The 18,781-nt window shown below is 38.0% G+C and overlaps 1 protein-coding gene across 1 annotated transcript in view; it reads left to right on the forward strand.

Annotated features, from left to right (window-relative positions):
* LOC114666973 (coiled-coil domain-containing protein 9) overlaps positions 1–18,781 on the forward strand; it is a 155,029-nt gene that overhangs the window by 108,710 nt on the left and 27,538 nt on the right. The window contains exons 8-9 of the mRNA XM_028822030.2: positions 7,258–7,308; positions 11,877–11,973. Of these exons, the coding sequence (XP_028677863.2) occupies positions 7,258–7,308; positions 11,877–11,973 (148 nt within the window). The remainder of the gene's footprint in view (positions 1–7,257; positions 7,309–11,876; positions 11,974–18,781) is intronic.

Consider the following 18,781-nt stretch of genomic DNA (forward strand, 5'->3'; position numbering starts at 1 on the left):
TGTTTCCCTTATGAACATGCTTGTATGCTTAAGTCGCTCCGTTCTCAATTGTTTAATTAATTTTTTGCTGTTCGCTGTTTGCGGCTCTTCCTCCATTTCCCCCTACTTCGTTCTTTTCTCTCGCGAATATGTTATTGCAATCCTTAACGGGAGCGTTTCAATAAACTGATTGAAAATAGTTTTGCATTTACCTTTTTAGTAAAAGGCGAGCTTTTAAGCCTGAGAAATCACCCCGTAAATGTACACGTTTAATTGCACATGTGTTAATATGTATGGTTACACAGTATTAAAAGACAGTGAACAACGTCAGTTACCTTTGTTCCCGCGTTTGATAAAAGGTGAGCTTTTAAGCCTGAGAAATCACCCCGTAAATGCACACGTTTAATTGCACATGTGTTAATATGTATGCTTACACAGTATTAAAAGACAGTCAAAAATTAACGTCATTTACCTTCGTTCCCGCGTGTGACTCGTGCTGTAAATCTCTTCCTTGTTTTTAGTTCACGTGATTACGTAGGAGGCGTGATGACGCGATACGTGACTCCGCCTCCTCCATTACAGTGTATGGACAAAAAATATGTTCCAGTTATGACCATTACGCTTTGAATTTCGAAATGAAACCTGCCTAACTTTTGTAAGTAAGCTGTAAGGAATGAGCCTGCCAAATTTCAGCCTTCCACCTACACGGGAAGTTGGAGAATTAGTGATGAGTCAGTCAGTCAGTCAGTCAGTGAGTGAGTGAGTCAGTCAGTGAGGGCTTTGCCTTTTATTATTATAGATATATATATATATATATACATATATATATATACACACATATATATATACACATACAGATATATATACACACACATATATATATATACACATACAGATATATATATATACACACACATATATATATATATACACATACAGATATATATACACATACAGATATGTACACACACACATATATATACACACATACAGATATATACACACACACATATATATACACACATACAGATATATATATATATAGCAAAATACCCGCGCTTCGCAGCGGAGAAGTAGTGTGTTAAAGAGGTTATGAAAAAAAAAAAGGAAACATTTTAAAAATAACCTAACATGATTGTCAATGTAATTGTGTTGTCATTGTTATGAGTGTTGCTGTCATATATATATACATATACACACACATGTATATATATATATATATATATAAATATATATATATATATATATATATATATATATACATACATACATATACACACATACATGCAGTTTCAATAACATAGAAATCAATATAAACAACATTAACATCATTATCATATGAGAATATGAAGTAATATATAAGAAGCACATTTCATATAAATATAAATTATTAAACAGTAAAATCCATCCATCCATCCATCCATTTTCCAACCCGCTGAATCCGAACACAGGGTCACGGGGATCTGCTGGAGCCAATCCCAGCCAACACAGGGCACAAGGCAGGAAACAATCCTGGGGTTTTATCTTTATTTTATTTTATTGTAGAATCAACTCCTATCTGCGCACACCAGGGCGGCCGTGGGCGAATGCGTATGGTGTATTCACTCCATGTTATCGTGCATTGTGCTGTCACTGGTATTTTGATAAAAGAATTTGAACAACATATAAGAAGCGTATAAATTATTAAACAGTAAAACATTAACATTTAAGAAGTAAGGTTACATTCAGTACTACTGCAGTGCCTTCGGGTATACCTCATTTTTTGTTTGCCCATAACATGCCTAAATGTATACATTTTTTGGTGTACCTACCCGAGAACACGCGACATATAACCGAGCGTGGGAGAAGCATGGATTTTAAACACGCGTTGAGTTCATCTGCTGGTCTCCCTTGTGGAATAACTGGTAATGTTTGACTAAAATCTACAGCGAGTAAAACTACATTACCTCCTTTTTTTTTTTTACAATCTCTGAGATCTTGCTTTTTTTGGTTGAAGGCTTCATAAGCTCTTTTATGTTCTATGGTGTACTTATCCCAAACCATCATCTTTGAATGTTGCAAGACTTTCGCCTTGTATGTAGATCGGGGTAATTACATTCATTGCATTCCTAGTCTGAATCACAATCTGATTGTATGGGTGGTTACCTGGCACTGTAGGGTTGCCACCCGTCCTTTAAAATACGGAATCGTCCCGTATTTGAGAATGAAATTGCGCGTCCCGTTTTGAATCAATACGGGACGGGATTTATCCCGTATTTTTTTTATCATTTTTTTTAAAGCAGCGTCTCATGCAAATCATCCCACACGCATTTTATGAAGATGCCTCCTTTCCTACTTTTGATTGGGTAATACTTGACGTCATCGTTAGTTTGATTGGTCTTTTTAACTGTCCAGTGAGGAGGGCGGGTCTTTTAAGTACAGTCTGCAAAGTGTTGGCACTGGGATGTGGCACCCGCTGCAGTATGCGTCCCTTATTTTTTTGTATTAAAAGTGGTAACCCAACCTGGCAGGTAACAGTAATGTTTGGTCATGAAGTCGTCTAAAATCCGCCACGTGCCCTCTTTTAAGTGTGAGAAGCAGACATATATAGCCAAATTCTCGCGCTTCGTTGCGGCGAAGTACTGCTTTTAATTTTTTAAGAAAAGAAAACCTTTTTAAACGGATCGAAAATACAGTATACCAATAACAATTTGTTAAGGATCTGTTTTTTTCTGAACCTCGCTTTTCACAGCTGTCGCGCTACGGCGTGTGTTTCATTTATTTGACAGTATGTAGATCGTGGTAATTACATTCATGGCATTCGTTTTCTGAATCACAATCTGACTGTATGGGTGGTTACCTGCCAGGTAACGTTTGTGGTTGGTCAGGAAGTCACCTTACATCCACCACGTGCCCTCTTTCTGTTCCCAGAAGCTGATCATAGAATGGTTTTAATAGTTTACTTTCAAATAATGCAAAGAGTATGCGACACGTGTTTCTCCCTCATCAGGAATACACACTCACTTCATCCCCTCTCGGGAATCTAATCTCTATCGTCAGCGCCAGAGTTGAAGCCCCTAACGTTGCGGTCAGCAAGTCGGCTAACATCCGCCATGTGCCGTCTTTCAGTTGCGAGAAGCAGATCATAGAATGGTTGAAACTGTTGCCCCTAACGTTGCGCTACGGCGTGTGGTTCGTTTATACCTCGTGTCTTCTCATTAAACTTTTATCTCGGGAATATGTTATTGCAATCCGCAGCGGGAGCGTTTCTATAAACTTAATTTAAACTTACGTTTTACACCGTGCTTTGTTTCCCTTATAAACATGCTTGTATGCTTCACTCGCTGGCTTCTTATTGTTTCGCTCCCTTCTCAATTGTTTAATGAATTTTTTGTTCTTCGTTGTTTGCGGCTCTTCCTTCATTTCTCCCTACTGAGTTCTTTTATCTCGCAAATATGTTATTGCAATCCGCAACGGGAGCGTTTCAATAAACTTAATTTAAACTTACGTTTTACACCGTGCTTTGTTTCCCTTATGAAGATGCTTGTATGCTTCACTCGCTCCCTTCTCAATTGTTTAATTAATTTTTTGTTCTTCGCTGTTTGCGGCTCTTCCTTCATTTCTCCTTACTCAGTTCACAGTCTTTTCACGTGATTACGTGGGAGGCGTGATGACGTGACACTCAACTCCGCCTCCCACGGCCATCAAGCTGCCGTCCATTACAGTATATTGTCAAAAATGAGGTTCCAGTTATGACCATTACGCGTTGAATTTCGAAATGAAACCTGCCTAACTTTTGTAAGTAAGCTGTAAGGAATCAGCCTGCCAAATTTTAGCCTTCCACCTGCACGGGAAGTTGGACAATTAGTGATGAGTGAGTCAGTCAGTCAGTGAGGGCTTTGCCTTTTATTAATTAGTATAGATACAGTATATACATATAATATGAAGAGGGCACCGTGGCGGATGTTTGCTGACTTGCAGACCAGCCACAAGCGTTACCTGGTAGCTAACCACCCATACAATCAGATTGTGATTCAGACTACGAATGTCATGAATGTAATTACCCCGATCTACATGCTGTCAGATAAACAAACCACACACCGTGGCACAACGTAAAGAGGCTTCGCCTCTGATGCTAACGTCCGAGGTTCGATCCCCGAGATGGGGTGCAGTGAATGTGTACGCCTGATGAGCCCAGAATTAGGGCGAAACATGTGTCGCGTACTCTTTGCATTATTTGACAGTAAAAATATGCAATCAATATATTTATTGAACCTCGGTTCACGTCCATAATTCGTTCCAGAACTCTGGTCGTAAACCGATTTGGTCGTGAACCGAAGTAATTTCCCCCATAGGATTGTATGTAAATACAATTGATCTGTTCCAGACCGTACGAACTGTATGTAAAAATATATATTTTTTAAGTTTTTAAGCACAAATATAGTTAACTATACCATAGAATGCACAGCGTAATAGTAAACTAAATGTAATAACATTGAATAACACTGAGAAAACCTTGAACAACAGAGAAAACTAACACTGCAATAGTTCGCGCTATAGCGCTACGAACCGCTCGGTAAAAACACTTTTTTTAATGAGTTTTAAGCACAGGGGAAAAAATGAACATTTGAAAAATCAGTAATTTAATAAACCACCAAGAAAAGTAACATTGCAACAATGCACGCTATGAACCGATCGCTGTAAACAGAAGTGAAAACAAAAGCATGCCCAGTGCATTCTTTAACTGCCTTCCTACCTTAAGCATCCAGCCCTCTCTCTCGTGTGTGTGTGTGTGTGTGTGTGTGTGTGTGTGTCTGTCTCTCTCTCGCGTGCCTGTGTGTCTCTCTCTCTCTCGCGCGCCTGTGTGTGTGTGTGTGTGTCTCTCTCTCTCGCTCGCCTGTGTGTGTGTGTGTCTCGCTCTCTCTCTCTCTTGCTCGCTCACTCGCTGCACAGGAAATGCACAGGGAGAGACTGAACATGTACAAACTGAAGGGAAACTGGCTTGTTAGTGTACCGAGTGTGTGGTTGTGAACAGATGCAAAAGTTTGGTGAATGTTTTGGTCGTAAACCGATTTGTACGTGTTCCGAGACATTCATGAACTGAGGTTCCACTGTAGTTTGAAATTAAATCAACATTCTAAATCTAAAAGGTGTGTGAAACCTGTAATGACCTGTGCGGTTATGCTAAAAGAACCTGTATGTCTGTTTCAGATTCTGTCTTATACAAATCCTACACCACACACTAAGTGAGTACCTCATTGCTTCTTTGCTAAAAGGAAGCATAGCCTCTTGTACCCCCTTAAAGTATGGACATTTGGATGTAAACAAGCATAAATAAAAAAAAATGACATTTTTTTATACTTGAAAAATACATCTAGTAATTACTCATGATTACGCATAACAGACGAAGGAAGCCGACGGACAGATCAGAGATAACGTCATCCGATCCTGAAATTCCTTCCAACGCAGCGACGAAAATGGCAGACTCTACACAACGGGCCCCCATTTCCGAACTGGGTTCTTGCCATTGGCTTTCTTCATCTGTTATGCAGCGTAAGCCGTCATTAAAGAAAGCTAAGTTATTTCTCCTATGTGATTTCTTACCGCCGTATCACTAAGGGGGGAAGGAGGGGTATCGCCTTTTAATATCATATCTATATAGATTTGGGTTATGCAACACACCACAATTACAAAAGAACTCATTCCAACAAGACACCTAACGCCCCCTGCTGGATACAAGTAGCTACTCCAATATACTCCAAGTATATTTGCTGCATTAAGAATGAGCAATCTTCTTTTTGCAGTTTCATGAGAAATTCAGACCCTTTTTGAATTACTGAATTTTTTTTTTTACATTTAATAATATAAAAATTTCTTTCATTTCCCATTTTTGATTTTATGTAGTTCATATAGCAGACAGACTTAATGTAATTGAATGTCAGTTAATGAAAAAATAGTCACCCTGGTAGGGTTTTTATTAGTTCAGTATGAATTAGAGATTGAAAATTGCTTTAATCCTTGTTGACAGTATTTGAAGTATTCTGTCATTGCTGCCCTGAAATGCACAGGTGCCCATTCAAGGCATTTTTGTGTCTTTCTAATTTATGGCAAAAGCTACTGGGATAACCTTTGGCTGACTATGACTTGTTAGAGAAGTGAGTTGTATATGTATGATGAATTGATGTAAACGTAAATGACAATATACCTAAAACCTTCTAACCTAACACATTACAGTCAGAATTAGTCATGGTCTTATAAGAAGCTGTACACAAAGCCTCTGTATATGTATTCAAATTTAACAAGATTCATTGCAAACTACCTTTTATAAATCTGCTGACATCAATCAAAGGTTCACTTTGGTGGCTTCTCATTTTACAAACACTTAAGATGCACATAGTTATATCCCTCTAAATATGTGCTGTCTCATTTCAACAAGAGGCTAGGAATATATTGCATGTAAAATTGACCCTGAAACGTGTCCATGTACCATATCACAGATACACTGGTTGAGATTGTGGATTCTTTTTTCTTACTCATTTAATTGCATAAAAACTTATTATGTGCTGCAGTGCTTGACACCTGCCATGAACCCTCTTCATGCACAGTGAATGATAAGCATCTGCCTTGGTCTCACTGCCTTATAATTAGATAGATAGATAGATAGATACTTTATTAATCCCAAGGGGAAATTCACATTAGAACAATTAGAACAAAGAATGCCAACTATAAATAAGGGGCATCTGTGTAAAATGAGTGGGGAAAAAGCAATGAAAGAGTGGATGTCAAAACATCTAGTGGCTATAAGGTAAATAAACAGATGCTTGCATTATAATATTAAAATTAGTTCCTTTCCAGTTAGTGCTCCAGGAAGATTAACTTTTTATTTAAGACTTTATTGATTTAAATCACTTGCAGTTCTTACAGACCAAGTTAAGAGAACTGGTATGACAGGAATTCAATAGTTCAATAAAACAGGCCAAATGTTTAATAAAACATAACATATTATTTCTGTGCCATTTTTAGGCTTAAAGTGTTTTCTGGTAATACTTGTTTTAAACCATGACACATGAAAATGTTAAATTGTCATCTCTGAAATTTTTAACACTGTATGCTATTTATTACATAATCTCATTATGTAATATCATAATACAATACGTTGTTGCCATGCAGCCTTTTTTCAGTTGATATTAAATGTAATAAATAAGAAAATACAGCATGTCATCAGGTTATTTTACATTCTTTACAAGAAGTATATCTTTCAAATGTGACATAAACTTATTTTTCTTGCTTTGTCAAAAGGACGGAGTGCACGAAAAGCAAGTGTGCGATTTTCTACTTCTAAAGGAAAAGGCGAGTATTGTTATTTGTTTCAAATATGCCTAAATATTGTGACTCTCTTCTTTCTGTAGATTTATTACATTTTTTAAGAACACCATATTGTTGATTACTGCTGTTTGAGGTTATGAGCTTTGTCACATGTGCATATTGGATTTTTATAAAAACCCCAAACAGGGGTGTCCAACTCCGGTCCTGGTGGGCCACAGTGGCTGCAGGTTTTCATTCTAGCCATCTTCTTAATTAGTGAGCCGTTTTTGCTGCTGATTAACTTGTTTTGCCTTAGTTTTAATTGTAAAACAATAATAAGACACAAAACAAGCCAGGACATGACCAGCTTACCTGAAAATAAAGAAATGTGAAGGTCTCGTCATGTTGGTCTGCTCAGGTTACCAAAACATTTTGATATTGGTCTTAGAAAAACAGAAAATCAACAGTCTGCTGTGGCAGAATGAAAGCAGCAACACATCATAATATTCAATAATGACTTTAATTAACAGCAAGAATCGGTTTCTCATTAACAAACTGGTTGGAGTGAAATTGGCTAGAGTCTGACGTTCCAATTCAGCTGATCATCTGTCGGCTCGTTTCACATCTCAATTCTGTTTTGCTGCAATTTAATGAAGAAACTAATCAATTCATAGGACCGAGTCCTTAAAAACAGGGCTATTAAAAAGGGAAAAGGAGTTAATTAGCAGTGAAAAACTGCTCGCAGATTAGGAAAAGGGTTGGAATGAAAACCTGCAGCCACTGTGGCCCACCAGGTCCGGAGTTGGACACCCCTGTTGTAAAATGTTTTGTTAATGAGCTTCCTTAGTGTTTGGTTTACGGCACTGTATAAGCTCATATTATGCACAATAATTAAAAATATATTGTGACCTTAAAGGGCAAAATGAAAACAGAAAATGAAAGACCTTGGAAAAAAAATGACAACACAAACAAATAGTAAGCAAAGAGCCAGAGTACAGTGGAACCTTGGTTCACAAACATCTCAGTACATGTACAACTCGGTTTACGACCAAAAAGTTTGCCAAACTTTTACCTCGGTTCATGACCACACACTCGGTATACGAACAAGCCAGGTTCCCTTTTGGTTTGTACATGTTCAGTCTCTCCCTGTGCAGCGAGCAAGCGAGAGAGCGCGACACACACACAAATGCACAGAGGCAGCGGCGAGACAGAGGCACACACAGGCGCGAGAGAGAGAGAGCGAGCGAGGGACGCATAAGGTAGAGAAGGCTTGTTTTTGTTTTCAGTTCTATTTACAGTGATCGGTTCATAGCCTGCATTGTTGCAATGTTACTTTTCTTGGTGGTTTATTAAATTACGGATTTTTCAAATGTTCATTTTTTCCCAATGTGCTTAAAACTCATTAAAAAAAGTGTTTTTAACGAGCAGTTCCTAGCACTATAGCGCAAACTATTGCAGTGTTAGTTTTCTCTGTTGTTCAAGGTTTTCTCAGTGTTATTCAATGTTTTTACATTTAGTTTACCATTATGCTGTGCATTCTATGGTATAATTAACTATATTTGTGCTTAAAAACTATCCATCCATCCATTTTCCAACCCGCTGAATCCGAACACAGGGTCACGGGGGTCTGCTGGAGCCAATCCCAGCCAACACAGGGCACAAGGCAGGAACCAATCCTGGACAGGGTGCCAAACCACCGCAGGACGCATAAAAACTAAAAAATATATATATTTACATACAGTTCGTACGGTCTGGAACGGATTAATTGTATTTACATACAATCCTATGGGAGAAATTGCTTCGGTTCACGACCAACTCGGTTTACGACCAGAACGAATTATGGTCATGAACCGAGGTTTCACTGTACATTCAGAATTAAACATTTGGAAACATTGTGAAGAGAACAGGCCATTCAGCCCAACAAAACTCACCAATCACAGTCACTTAATTTCTTCAAAAAAAACATTAAGTCAAGTTTTGAAGGTCCCTACAGTCTCAGTCTCTGCCACACTACTTAGTAACTTATTTCATATGTCTGTGGCACTCTGTGTGATGAAAAATGTTCTAGTGCTTGTGCAAAATTTAACCTAAACGAGTTTCCACCTGTGTTCTTTCTTTAACTTCGTTGTAAAGTAACAGCCTGGATCCACTATACAAATTTCTTCTGTAATTTTAAATACTTCAATCATGCCACCTTCATCTATCCAACCATCCATCCATTTTCCAACCCGCTGAATCTGAACACAGGGTCACGGGGTCTGCTGGAGCCAATCCCAGCCAACACAGGGCACAAGGCAGGAACCAATCCAGGGCAGGGTGCCAACCCACCGCAGGACACACACAAACACACCCACACACCAAGAACACACTAGGGCCAATTTAGAATTGCCAATTCCACCTAACCAGCATGTCTTTGGACTGTGGGAGGAAACCGGAGTGCCCGGAGGAAACCCACCACCTTCATCTACTTAAACAGAAAAGGTTCAGCTCCATTAATCTTTCCTCATAGTTCATACATCTCAGTCCTGTAATAAGCCTAATCGCTCTTTTCTACACTTTTTCTAGCTCTGTTTTCCTTTTTGTAGTCATGAAACTAAAACCGCATTCTGTACTCCAGGTGAAGCCTCATTAGAGTGTCACAGAGCTTAAGCATAACCTCGTTTGACTTAATGCTCCACGCATCAAGCTATACAATATAACCTATGATTCTGTTAGCCTTCTTAATGGCTTTTGTGTATTGGATGTTGTTTTGTCTTGGTAGTGTAATATTTTACTCTACTTTCCCCTTTTGTATTATTAATATGTAGCCTTTGTCAGAATGCCTCAAATCTCACAGACTTACCACTGTTTATAAGGTATTGTACCATATAACTTCTCCCCACCTTCCCTTCTACACTTATAACCTTAGGCAATTAGGTGTAGTAAAAGACAAGCAGGAGTTAAGTTACAATTTAAGTAATGTATTATTGATAATATTCATAAGTAATAATATGCAAAGTACATTTGAATATTGGCAACCATACAACCTGATAAATGTTGATGTGTAGTTTCAGGCGGCACACAGACTTGTTAGTTACTTTAAATGTCTCTAGTTAAGTCCTCATTTTTGGTCATCTTTCTTCAGGACAGGCCATATGCCTGTCTCAATATGGCTGCTGAGCTGTGCTCTTCATTGTGTTGTCCTTTTCAGTTCATGGTGTTTGAGATGGTCTTCCATCAGTTTGATAAGAGAGAAAGAGCGAGGTAAAGCAAGCAAATTTATAGGTTTTCTGTCCAACCCCTACAGCCAATAGGGCATCGTGGTACTTAAAGGCTTTTGATACAAGACAGTTCCAAACAGCCATTCTTCAGACCAATGGGGGGACAGAATATCTTCACACCTGCCCTCCAAACCATGTGTTAAGGTAAAGCTTATCAGCTGGGCAGTCTGGCTTTCCTGTGGGGGTTGACTGAGAGACTTTAGCAGAGAATCATTGGTCAAACTTGTTTGAGGCACTTCCCCCAACCCTGTCATAAAATTACAAAGAAACTCCGTCCTAAAAGAGTGGAAGGGGTTCTTAAACCATCAAATCATTGCTGTTATTATCTATAATGTAACACTAATATTACATTGCTTTGTCTAAGTTACAAATAAAGACATACAAAATATTTATCAACTTGTATGCAAAATTTCACATCACAACAGATGTTGATAGTGACCAGTCCACTACAACTCCTAGATCCTCCTCAAGAGTAGTATTTTTAAATTTAAGACCTCCCATTGTGTATTCAAATCTAATATTTTACTTCCTACATGTCATACCCTACATTTACTTAAATTAATGGAGCCATGTAGTAGCTGTGCTTCATAATAATTCTTTACTTCTTTTTTTATTTGCTTTAATACATTTTTTAAAAGAGCCCTGTGATCAACCAGTTAATGTGGTTTTAAGCAAATAGCCCAAAATCATACAAGAAGTTATTATACAGGGTGGTCCAGATCTAATTATGCAACTGTTTGACTGACAACCGTCTCCCCGCCATTTTGGAATGCAGGGCAGGTGCTGCCATCTATCTGCAACAAAAAGAATTTTAAGTGAAATCTCTATGTGCAGGGCAGTTGCTGTGAATTCTCTATGTAATAAACTAAGTTATAGTGTAATGAAAATTGCATAATTAGATCTTGACCACCCTATAGTATCCGGTTGGTAAAGGAAGAAGGAGCTATTATAGTGATGACACCATCTTCTAGGTAAAACTGGTGCTCTGCAAAGCCAATGAAATCAAGCTCTATTTCAAACAAGAATAGTCCAGGATATTTCAAAATTTGGCAGCAAACAGTTGTAAAAATAGATTCTATTATAGCCAATATATGGTAGAGAGGTTAACTTTCCTGACTATATATTTTTTTATACACAAAAACAGTTTTTCTCCTAAATTACAAATTGCAGAATATGTTTTCAGCTGTTAGCAACTGATATTCAGTTTGGGGTCTGTGGGCACCCTTTTTCATTAATTATAATTTTAAATCAGAACATGAATGACCACCTTCATTTCTACATACTATATAATGATGATGCATTATGAATACCTTTAAAATTATTTTAAGTGTTGTGTTTTTTTGAAATTTGTAGGTGTCTCTCAGCATTGTGAGGATAAAAGTTGTCGAACTGTGCCAACTGTGAGCAGTAAAGCTACAGGAAAAGACAGGTTAACCGGCAGAGCAAGAAGGTACTGTATGCAGTGTCGTTCAAAATGCATGGTGACTTAAGTTACAGTTCACCTTTTATTTTCAGTGTCAGTTTTCTTTCAACTGTTACTTTAATAAAATAGAACTTTGAAATTTTGTATTGCATTTGAAGAATTAGTTTCACAGTGAGAACTTAACACTGGTTTTAAAAAAGAGGGGCAAAGTAACCATGCTGTTTATCCACAAATTTTATCATTAAATGCACGATAACTAGACTACTATTTTATGGTACAGATCAGGCAGTGCCATATGTGATTCAGTGTATGTTAGAGGTTGACAGGGAAATGCAAAAGACTGGCTTCCTACATTGTGCTTTTTTTCTGTAGAAAACAACACTTAAAAATGAACAATGGCTATGTCCTTGCACCTGCTTTTATCTGAATAAGCCTCTTTCCTCTGAAGATACATGAAAACTATAGAGCCAGATACATTTGTTTAAAATGCACTGCTCACATCCACAGTAATATGAACTCAGGCCATAGAATATAACAGATTTTACTGGTGTGTTTCAGATTCCCATTGTTACGAGGATGTGTAAATAACACATGGAAATGCAGAGTTTTATTGTATCCATCATTTTTGCATTGTTACTGTAATGTCACACATTCACAAAATGGCTTGGCCTAGATCACAGGAGATACAGTTAAAATGTGTCTTTTAAGTAAGGTGATTTATCTGCACACATTTTTTCGTAAGGGACCTGTTGAAGTTCAGTATGACTGATGGGAAATTTAGCAAATTGGCCTCATTTCCACCTGTACTGTTTTGCATTTTTTTCTCGCTCTTGTACTGCATCTTCTTAAAGACTAGTTTTTGTATATCATCCAGGTTGCTTAGAAAAAAAGAATAGTGAGATATTTTAAACTTGAGTGGCTCTAATCCAAACTCAAGCCTGCCCCAAAGAAAAATACTAAATTACAGTGTACTGCTTATCCATTTGTGCTTTATCTAATAGAGAACTTCAGGAAATCACCGACAACTTTATCAAGGAAGATAAGGCATCATTCAGCATCAAGGAGATTGAAGTTCACTGTTAGCAAGCTCCCAGTAGATAGTGTAGTTCCACTGCTTAGAGAACAGGTAGCATGAAACACTTTGGAGAACTTTGGAAGTCATCATTGCAGAAAGTTGGAAACAGAATCTGTCATCATAGAAAAATCTGCAAGTGGACGTTTTGTTCACCAGAAAAAGCGGATATCATAACTTCTGGGAAGTCCCTCACTAGTTCTGAAAGACGAGGTTTAAGGATAGTGGCAGAGGTCTATTGGTGATTTGCCAGTAGGATACTCAGACAAAAATATCAAGAACCAAGATCAATAATAAAAGTTTGTACTGTAACACTAAACAAGAATCTGAACTGAAAAGTCGTGCTCATGCATTTCTGTTCATTTACACAACGTTTGGATGCCTTCAGGACTCGGAGATAATCTTATTTAACATTGCCACCATACCATGTCGTAACATACCATAACAGTATGTTCATCATAGTGTTATAGTGACCAAAATGTCTAAATCAAAAAGTGGCTCCAATGAAAAACTACAAAATGGTATTGAATATGATTAGGCTGTTATATACAATACAATACAATACAATACAATACAATTTATTTTTGTATAGCCCAAAATCACACAAGAAGTGCCGCAATTGGCTTTAACAGGCCCTGCCTCTTGACAACTCCGAAAAAACCCTTGTAGGGAAAAAATGGAAGAAACCTTGGGAAAGGCAGTTCAAAGAGAGACCCCTTTCCAGGTCAGTTGGGCATGCAGTGGGTGTCAAAAAGAAGGGGGTCAATACGATACAATACACAGAACAGAACACAAGTAATCCTCAATACAGTATAAAAATAGAAATATTTAAAGTATGGAGCAGAATTTAACAATAGATGATATCACATAATAATGATTTTTGATATCATTAAAATATATAAATATAAGCAAATAAAACAAATGAGACACTTTTTGAACAATCCTGTCAGCAGTCACATCAGAACATCTGAACCTTGTAGTTGCCATTCACCCCTTACTATACAGTGCTAAAATATGGGAAAAGTAGTAATATTAATAGCAGTAGTGCTGGAGGCACCACAGAATACCGGAGACATATCCCTGCTGTTCATGAAAGATGCTTCATCTCAAGTGAGAGTGGCCCTAATTTCAGTGTCCTTTCTCCTTCAAGCATCATAAGCACTGAGGCAGTGATCATCCATCATCAGCTGTTTTTTACTTTACAAAGTTGTTACAAAGTTTTGTTTTTTGTTTTTTTTTCCTCTCAGCAGTCAAGTACAGTGGGAAGAGAAAATGTTTCAAATATATGTTCATATTGACAACTCATTCCCTAGAGAGAGCAACATCCAGTGGAAATAATTAAGTGTACGAATATGAAAATAATAAACAGTAAAGAGTAATTGAGAACAATATAACCTATAATGTATGTCAACAATCATGGAGCACTTAGCAATGCCCTCCCAACCTGCAAGTCTATGAATGTCTGGTTAATTTCTGGGACATCTTAGTACACTGGATTAAAATTAAAAGTTGATTGTAATGTAAATGTAATCTCTTTTTTCCTGCTGAGAATCACTGAAATCTATAAATGATGCTAGCAAAAGCACGTTAAAGCCATTAATATGCCTAACAGCAACAAAAAGAAAAGTAGAACTCTTATGGAAATAAAGCAGGTATGTTTCACATAGTTCACAATTTTATAATATAGCCAGAGAGCAGTGACACAACATGACTAAACACCATGAAAGCCTGGAAGAAGAGGATTGAGTGCTGTCCTTAAGTTTAGAGGGGTTACCTTGCATATATCAACTCCTAGGTTAACGGCTACAGCTCAGACCCATGCAGACACAATCAAAGCATTGCATCCCTATTGCTAAACAAATCTGTTCATTAAGAGAGCATTTTTGAAAAGCATATGATGTTTCCACTTGGGAAAATGTAGATAGTCCTATGTCTGATGGAAAACAGAAACACCATGAACTGATAGTTGATGTGTGTAAACAGCTGTTATGGCTACCCTGTAATCAGTTTTATCTACAGTAATTAAGTTAGATAGACTGTATTCTGCCTTGACAAATGCTTAGTTTAGTTATTAGCAAAATTAGATTAGCTTTCCCACTGTTTAGTAAACTTTATTTTAGAACTTGGTTATGTTTGTTACATACTTTAGTCCCCCCATGAAGTAGCAATTAAGAGTTCGCAGCCTCAGTTGTTCACAGATTTTTCCTTAGAACCTAATTAATAATTCTTAGCGGAAACCGCAAATATCCTCTGCAATTTTTTTATGGCTTTTTCCGTGGCAATACTGTACTGTAGAGAGAACACAAAGCAACTGTAGAGGAAAAGGTGGCTTGTGATGGTGAAAGTAGCCAATCCGAGGGTGTTATTCATTTCTCCTTGCTGCTGATTGGCTGCTGCCCTGTGACACATCTCCGGCAGATGCAGCCCAGCATTCCCGTATCATAACAGTTTAACGCGTGTAGCTATCTCGATTGTTTTGCTGAGCATTCTCGTGTTTTTCGTTTTGTTGTTCTTAAAACCCTAAGATGCCGCCCAAACACCCTTCACCTTCTAAGGCTTCTGGCAATGAACTTAAGCACCAGAAAAAGTTTAAGACAGTCCAGGAGAAGGTTGAACTACTGGATTTTACTGGAACTAAAAAGTTATGCCACAGTAGCCACCCGAGGAGCTGTAAATCCTCTGCTTTGCTGTGCAGTCATTATCTTCATTACATACCTTCATCGTACTGCACAGCTAATTCATCATCATCTTCAATCAATATCATACATTATTGGTGAGTACCCGTATATTTTACTGTATTTTTATAAAATTAAATTATTACGTATTTACCCTACTTATACCAAAGGAAACGACAGCGCATACCAAAGAAAATGCGCTTGCATGAATTACAGTGCATAAATGGGTAACATCAGTATTTTACATTCTAGCACTACAGGAGACGTAGCAGTACAGTACTGTACAGTAGATGGGTTTACCTTTACATTCTTTTTTTTAGATAATGTATTAAGCTGAGTTTGAAATCAAAGTGTTTTGGGGGCATATTTAGGATTTAAACTATAAAAATAGGCATTTTTTTGACCACATCAAAAATTCACGGTTTTTCACAATTCGGATGTGCTCTAGGAACATAACCCCCGCGAATTTCGGGGGTCGGCTGTATTTAAAAGATTAAAGGAACAGTGATTTACATGATGTCACATTCATGTGTCTGTAAATGAAATCTTGCAGGAATAGCATATATTTATATAAGCATTCAAAACCTAATACAGTAATCCCTCCTCCATCGCGGGGGTTGCGTTCCAGAGCCACCCGCGAAATAAGAAAATCCGCGAAGTAGAAACCATATGTTTATATGGTTATTTTTATATTGTCATGCTTGGGTCACAGATTTGCGCAGAAACACAGGAGGTTGTAGAGAGACAGGAACGTTATTCAAACACTGCAAACAAACATTTGTCTCTTTTTCAAAAGTTTAAACTGTGCTCCATGACAAGACAGAGATGACAGTTCTGTCTCACAATTAAAAGAATGCAAACATATCTTCCTCTTCAAAGGAGTGCGTGTCAGGAGCACAGAATGTCACATAGATAGAGAAAACAATCTCTAGCAAACAAATCAATAGGGCTGTTTGGCTTTTAAGTATGCGAAGCACCGCGGCACAAAGCTGTTGAAGACGGCAGCTCACACCCCCTCCGTCAGGAGCAGGGAGAGAGAGAGAGAGACAGAGTTTGTTTTTCAGTCAAAAATCAATACGTGCCCTTCGAGCTTTTAAGTATGCGAAGCACTGTGCAGCATGTCGTTTCAGGAAGCAGCTGCACAAAAGATAGCAACGTGAAGATAATCTTTCAGCATTTTTAGACGAGCGTCCGTATCGTCTAGGTGTGCGAACAGCCCCCCTGCTCAATCCCCATACGTCAGGATCACAGATAGTCAGCGCAAGAGAGAGAGAAAAGTAAGCAATCTAGCTTCTCAGCCATTTGCCAATAGCGTCCCTTGTATGAAATCAACTGGGCAAACCAACTGAGGAAGCATGTACCAGAAATTAAAAGACCCATTGTCCGCAGAAATCCGCGAACCAGCAAAAAATCCACGATATATATTTAAATATGCTTACATATAAAATCCGCGATGGAGTGAAGCCGCGAAAGGCGAAGCGCGATATAGCGAGGGATCACTGTATATGAATAATCAAACTTCTGAGTCTACTTCATTGTGGTACCAACCAAAAGAGTTGTGTTATTCAAGACAAAAAACAGGTTGACTTCAAAAAGACAGAAAGGTGCAGTGCTGCTGTTTGTAACAGGGTACCATTTAGGTGATTTTCTGTGAATGTTCTGCCGCTCTCATTTTTAGTAATGAAAGCAATAAATCTTGATATGGTCTTAGGACGTTGTTCTTTTATATAGACACAAGTCTTAATATTACATTTTATCTAGCTGATGTACTGTATTCATTGCATTTAAATAAGTGTTATAACTGGAAATGGCTGTTGTGAAAATGTTAAGAATTTAATGAATATAAGAGGGATCTCACTGCTCCTTTTTTGAAAAATCTGATTCCCCCATCACCATGACTGATAATAAATGCTTTACTGTTTTTGGAATTCTGTATGTCTTAGCTTTAGTTAGAGTCTGACTGTCACTGTCTCTGGAGTCAAATGATTGTCTCTTTTGAAATAAAAAATCAATTATTTCAATAAATGACCTGCAATGACAATTTTAAGAATCCTCTCAGTAAGAGAATCTTCATTGAATTTTAACTTTTAACTTACATTAACAGTTCAAGTGAATCTAAAACTAAATGCCTGAAAGTGACTAAATAAAACTCGAGAAACATTTTTTGATAAAGTAGTATGAACTCTAACGTGTTTAAATGGGTAAATCAGTTTAAAATATTATATAACATTATATCAATTTCATACATTTAATTCCCTGGTTTTCTTTACAGATATGGTATAAATTGTGGGCTTAAGGCTGGCATACAGAGATTTGTTTCTGGAGGTTAGCACGTCTGCCTCTGGCTCCTTTGTTCAGACCACCACTTCATGCACTGTGTGTTGTATCCAGACAAAAAAACTTGTTACACACAGGTTTTGCCCAAACATTTTCCTACTTTTATTCTTCCTTCTTAGAGACTGTGGAAGATTGTGGGTTCGCTTCCCGGTCCCTCCCTGTGTGGATAGCGCTTTGAGTACTGAGAAAAGCGCTATATAAATGTAATGAATTATTATTGTTGTTATTTTTCCCACAAACCCCCAGTTCACCACACCCCCTTTATTCCCATCCTGCCCCTTGTCTTTTATGAAATCAACTATGTACAAAACTCTTAAATAAACACAGGGTTCAGTTCTGGACATAACACTGTGTGTTTGGAGTTTTCCTGTTCTTCCATAGTCAACTTTGCTTTTTCTACAAATAGTCTCATTTCTGACTAGATTGCATATGTAGAGTAAGATTATTGGCTATTCTAAATTGGTCCTATATGAATAAATGATGATTTGTCAGTTGGAGGGACGGCACGGTGGCACAGTGGGTAGCGCTGCTGCCTCGCAGTTAGGAGACCCAGGTTCGCTTCCCGGGTCCTCCCTGCATGGAGTTTGCATGTTCTCCCTGTGTCTGCGTGGGTTTCCTCCGGGCGCTCCGGTTTCCTCCCACAGTCCAAAGACTGTGGATTGGTGATTCTAAATTGGCCCTAGTGTGTGCTTGGTGTGTGGGTGTGTTTGTGTGTGTCCTGCGGTGGGTTGGCACCCTGCCCAGAATTGGT

This window comes from Erpetoichthys calabaricus, chromosome 16, assembly GCF_900747795.2.
Source record: "Erpetoichthys calabaricus chromosome 16, fErpCal1.3, whole genome shotgun sequence".
In the NCBI taxonomy this organism is placed as follows: domain Eukaryota; kingdom Metazoa; phylum Chordata; class Cladistia; order Polypteriformes; family Polypteridae; genus Erpetoichthys; species Erpetoichthys calabaricus.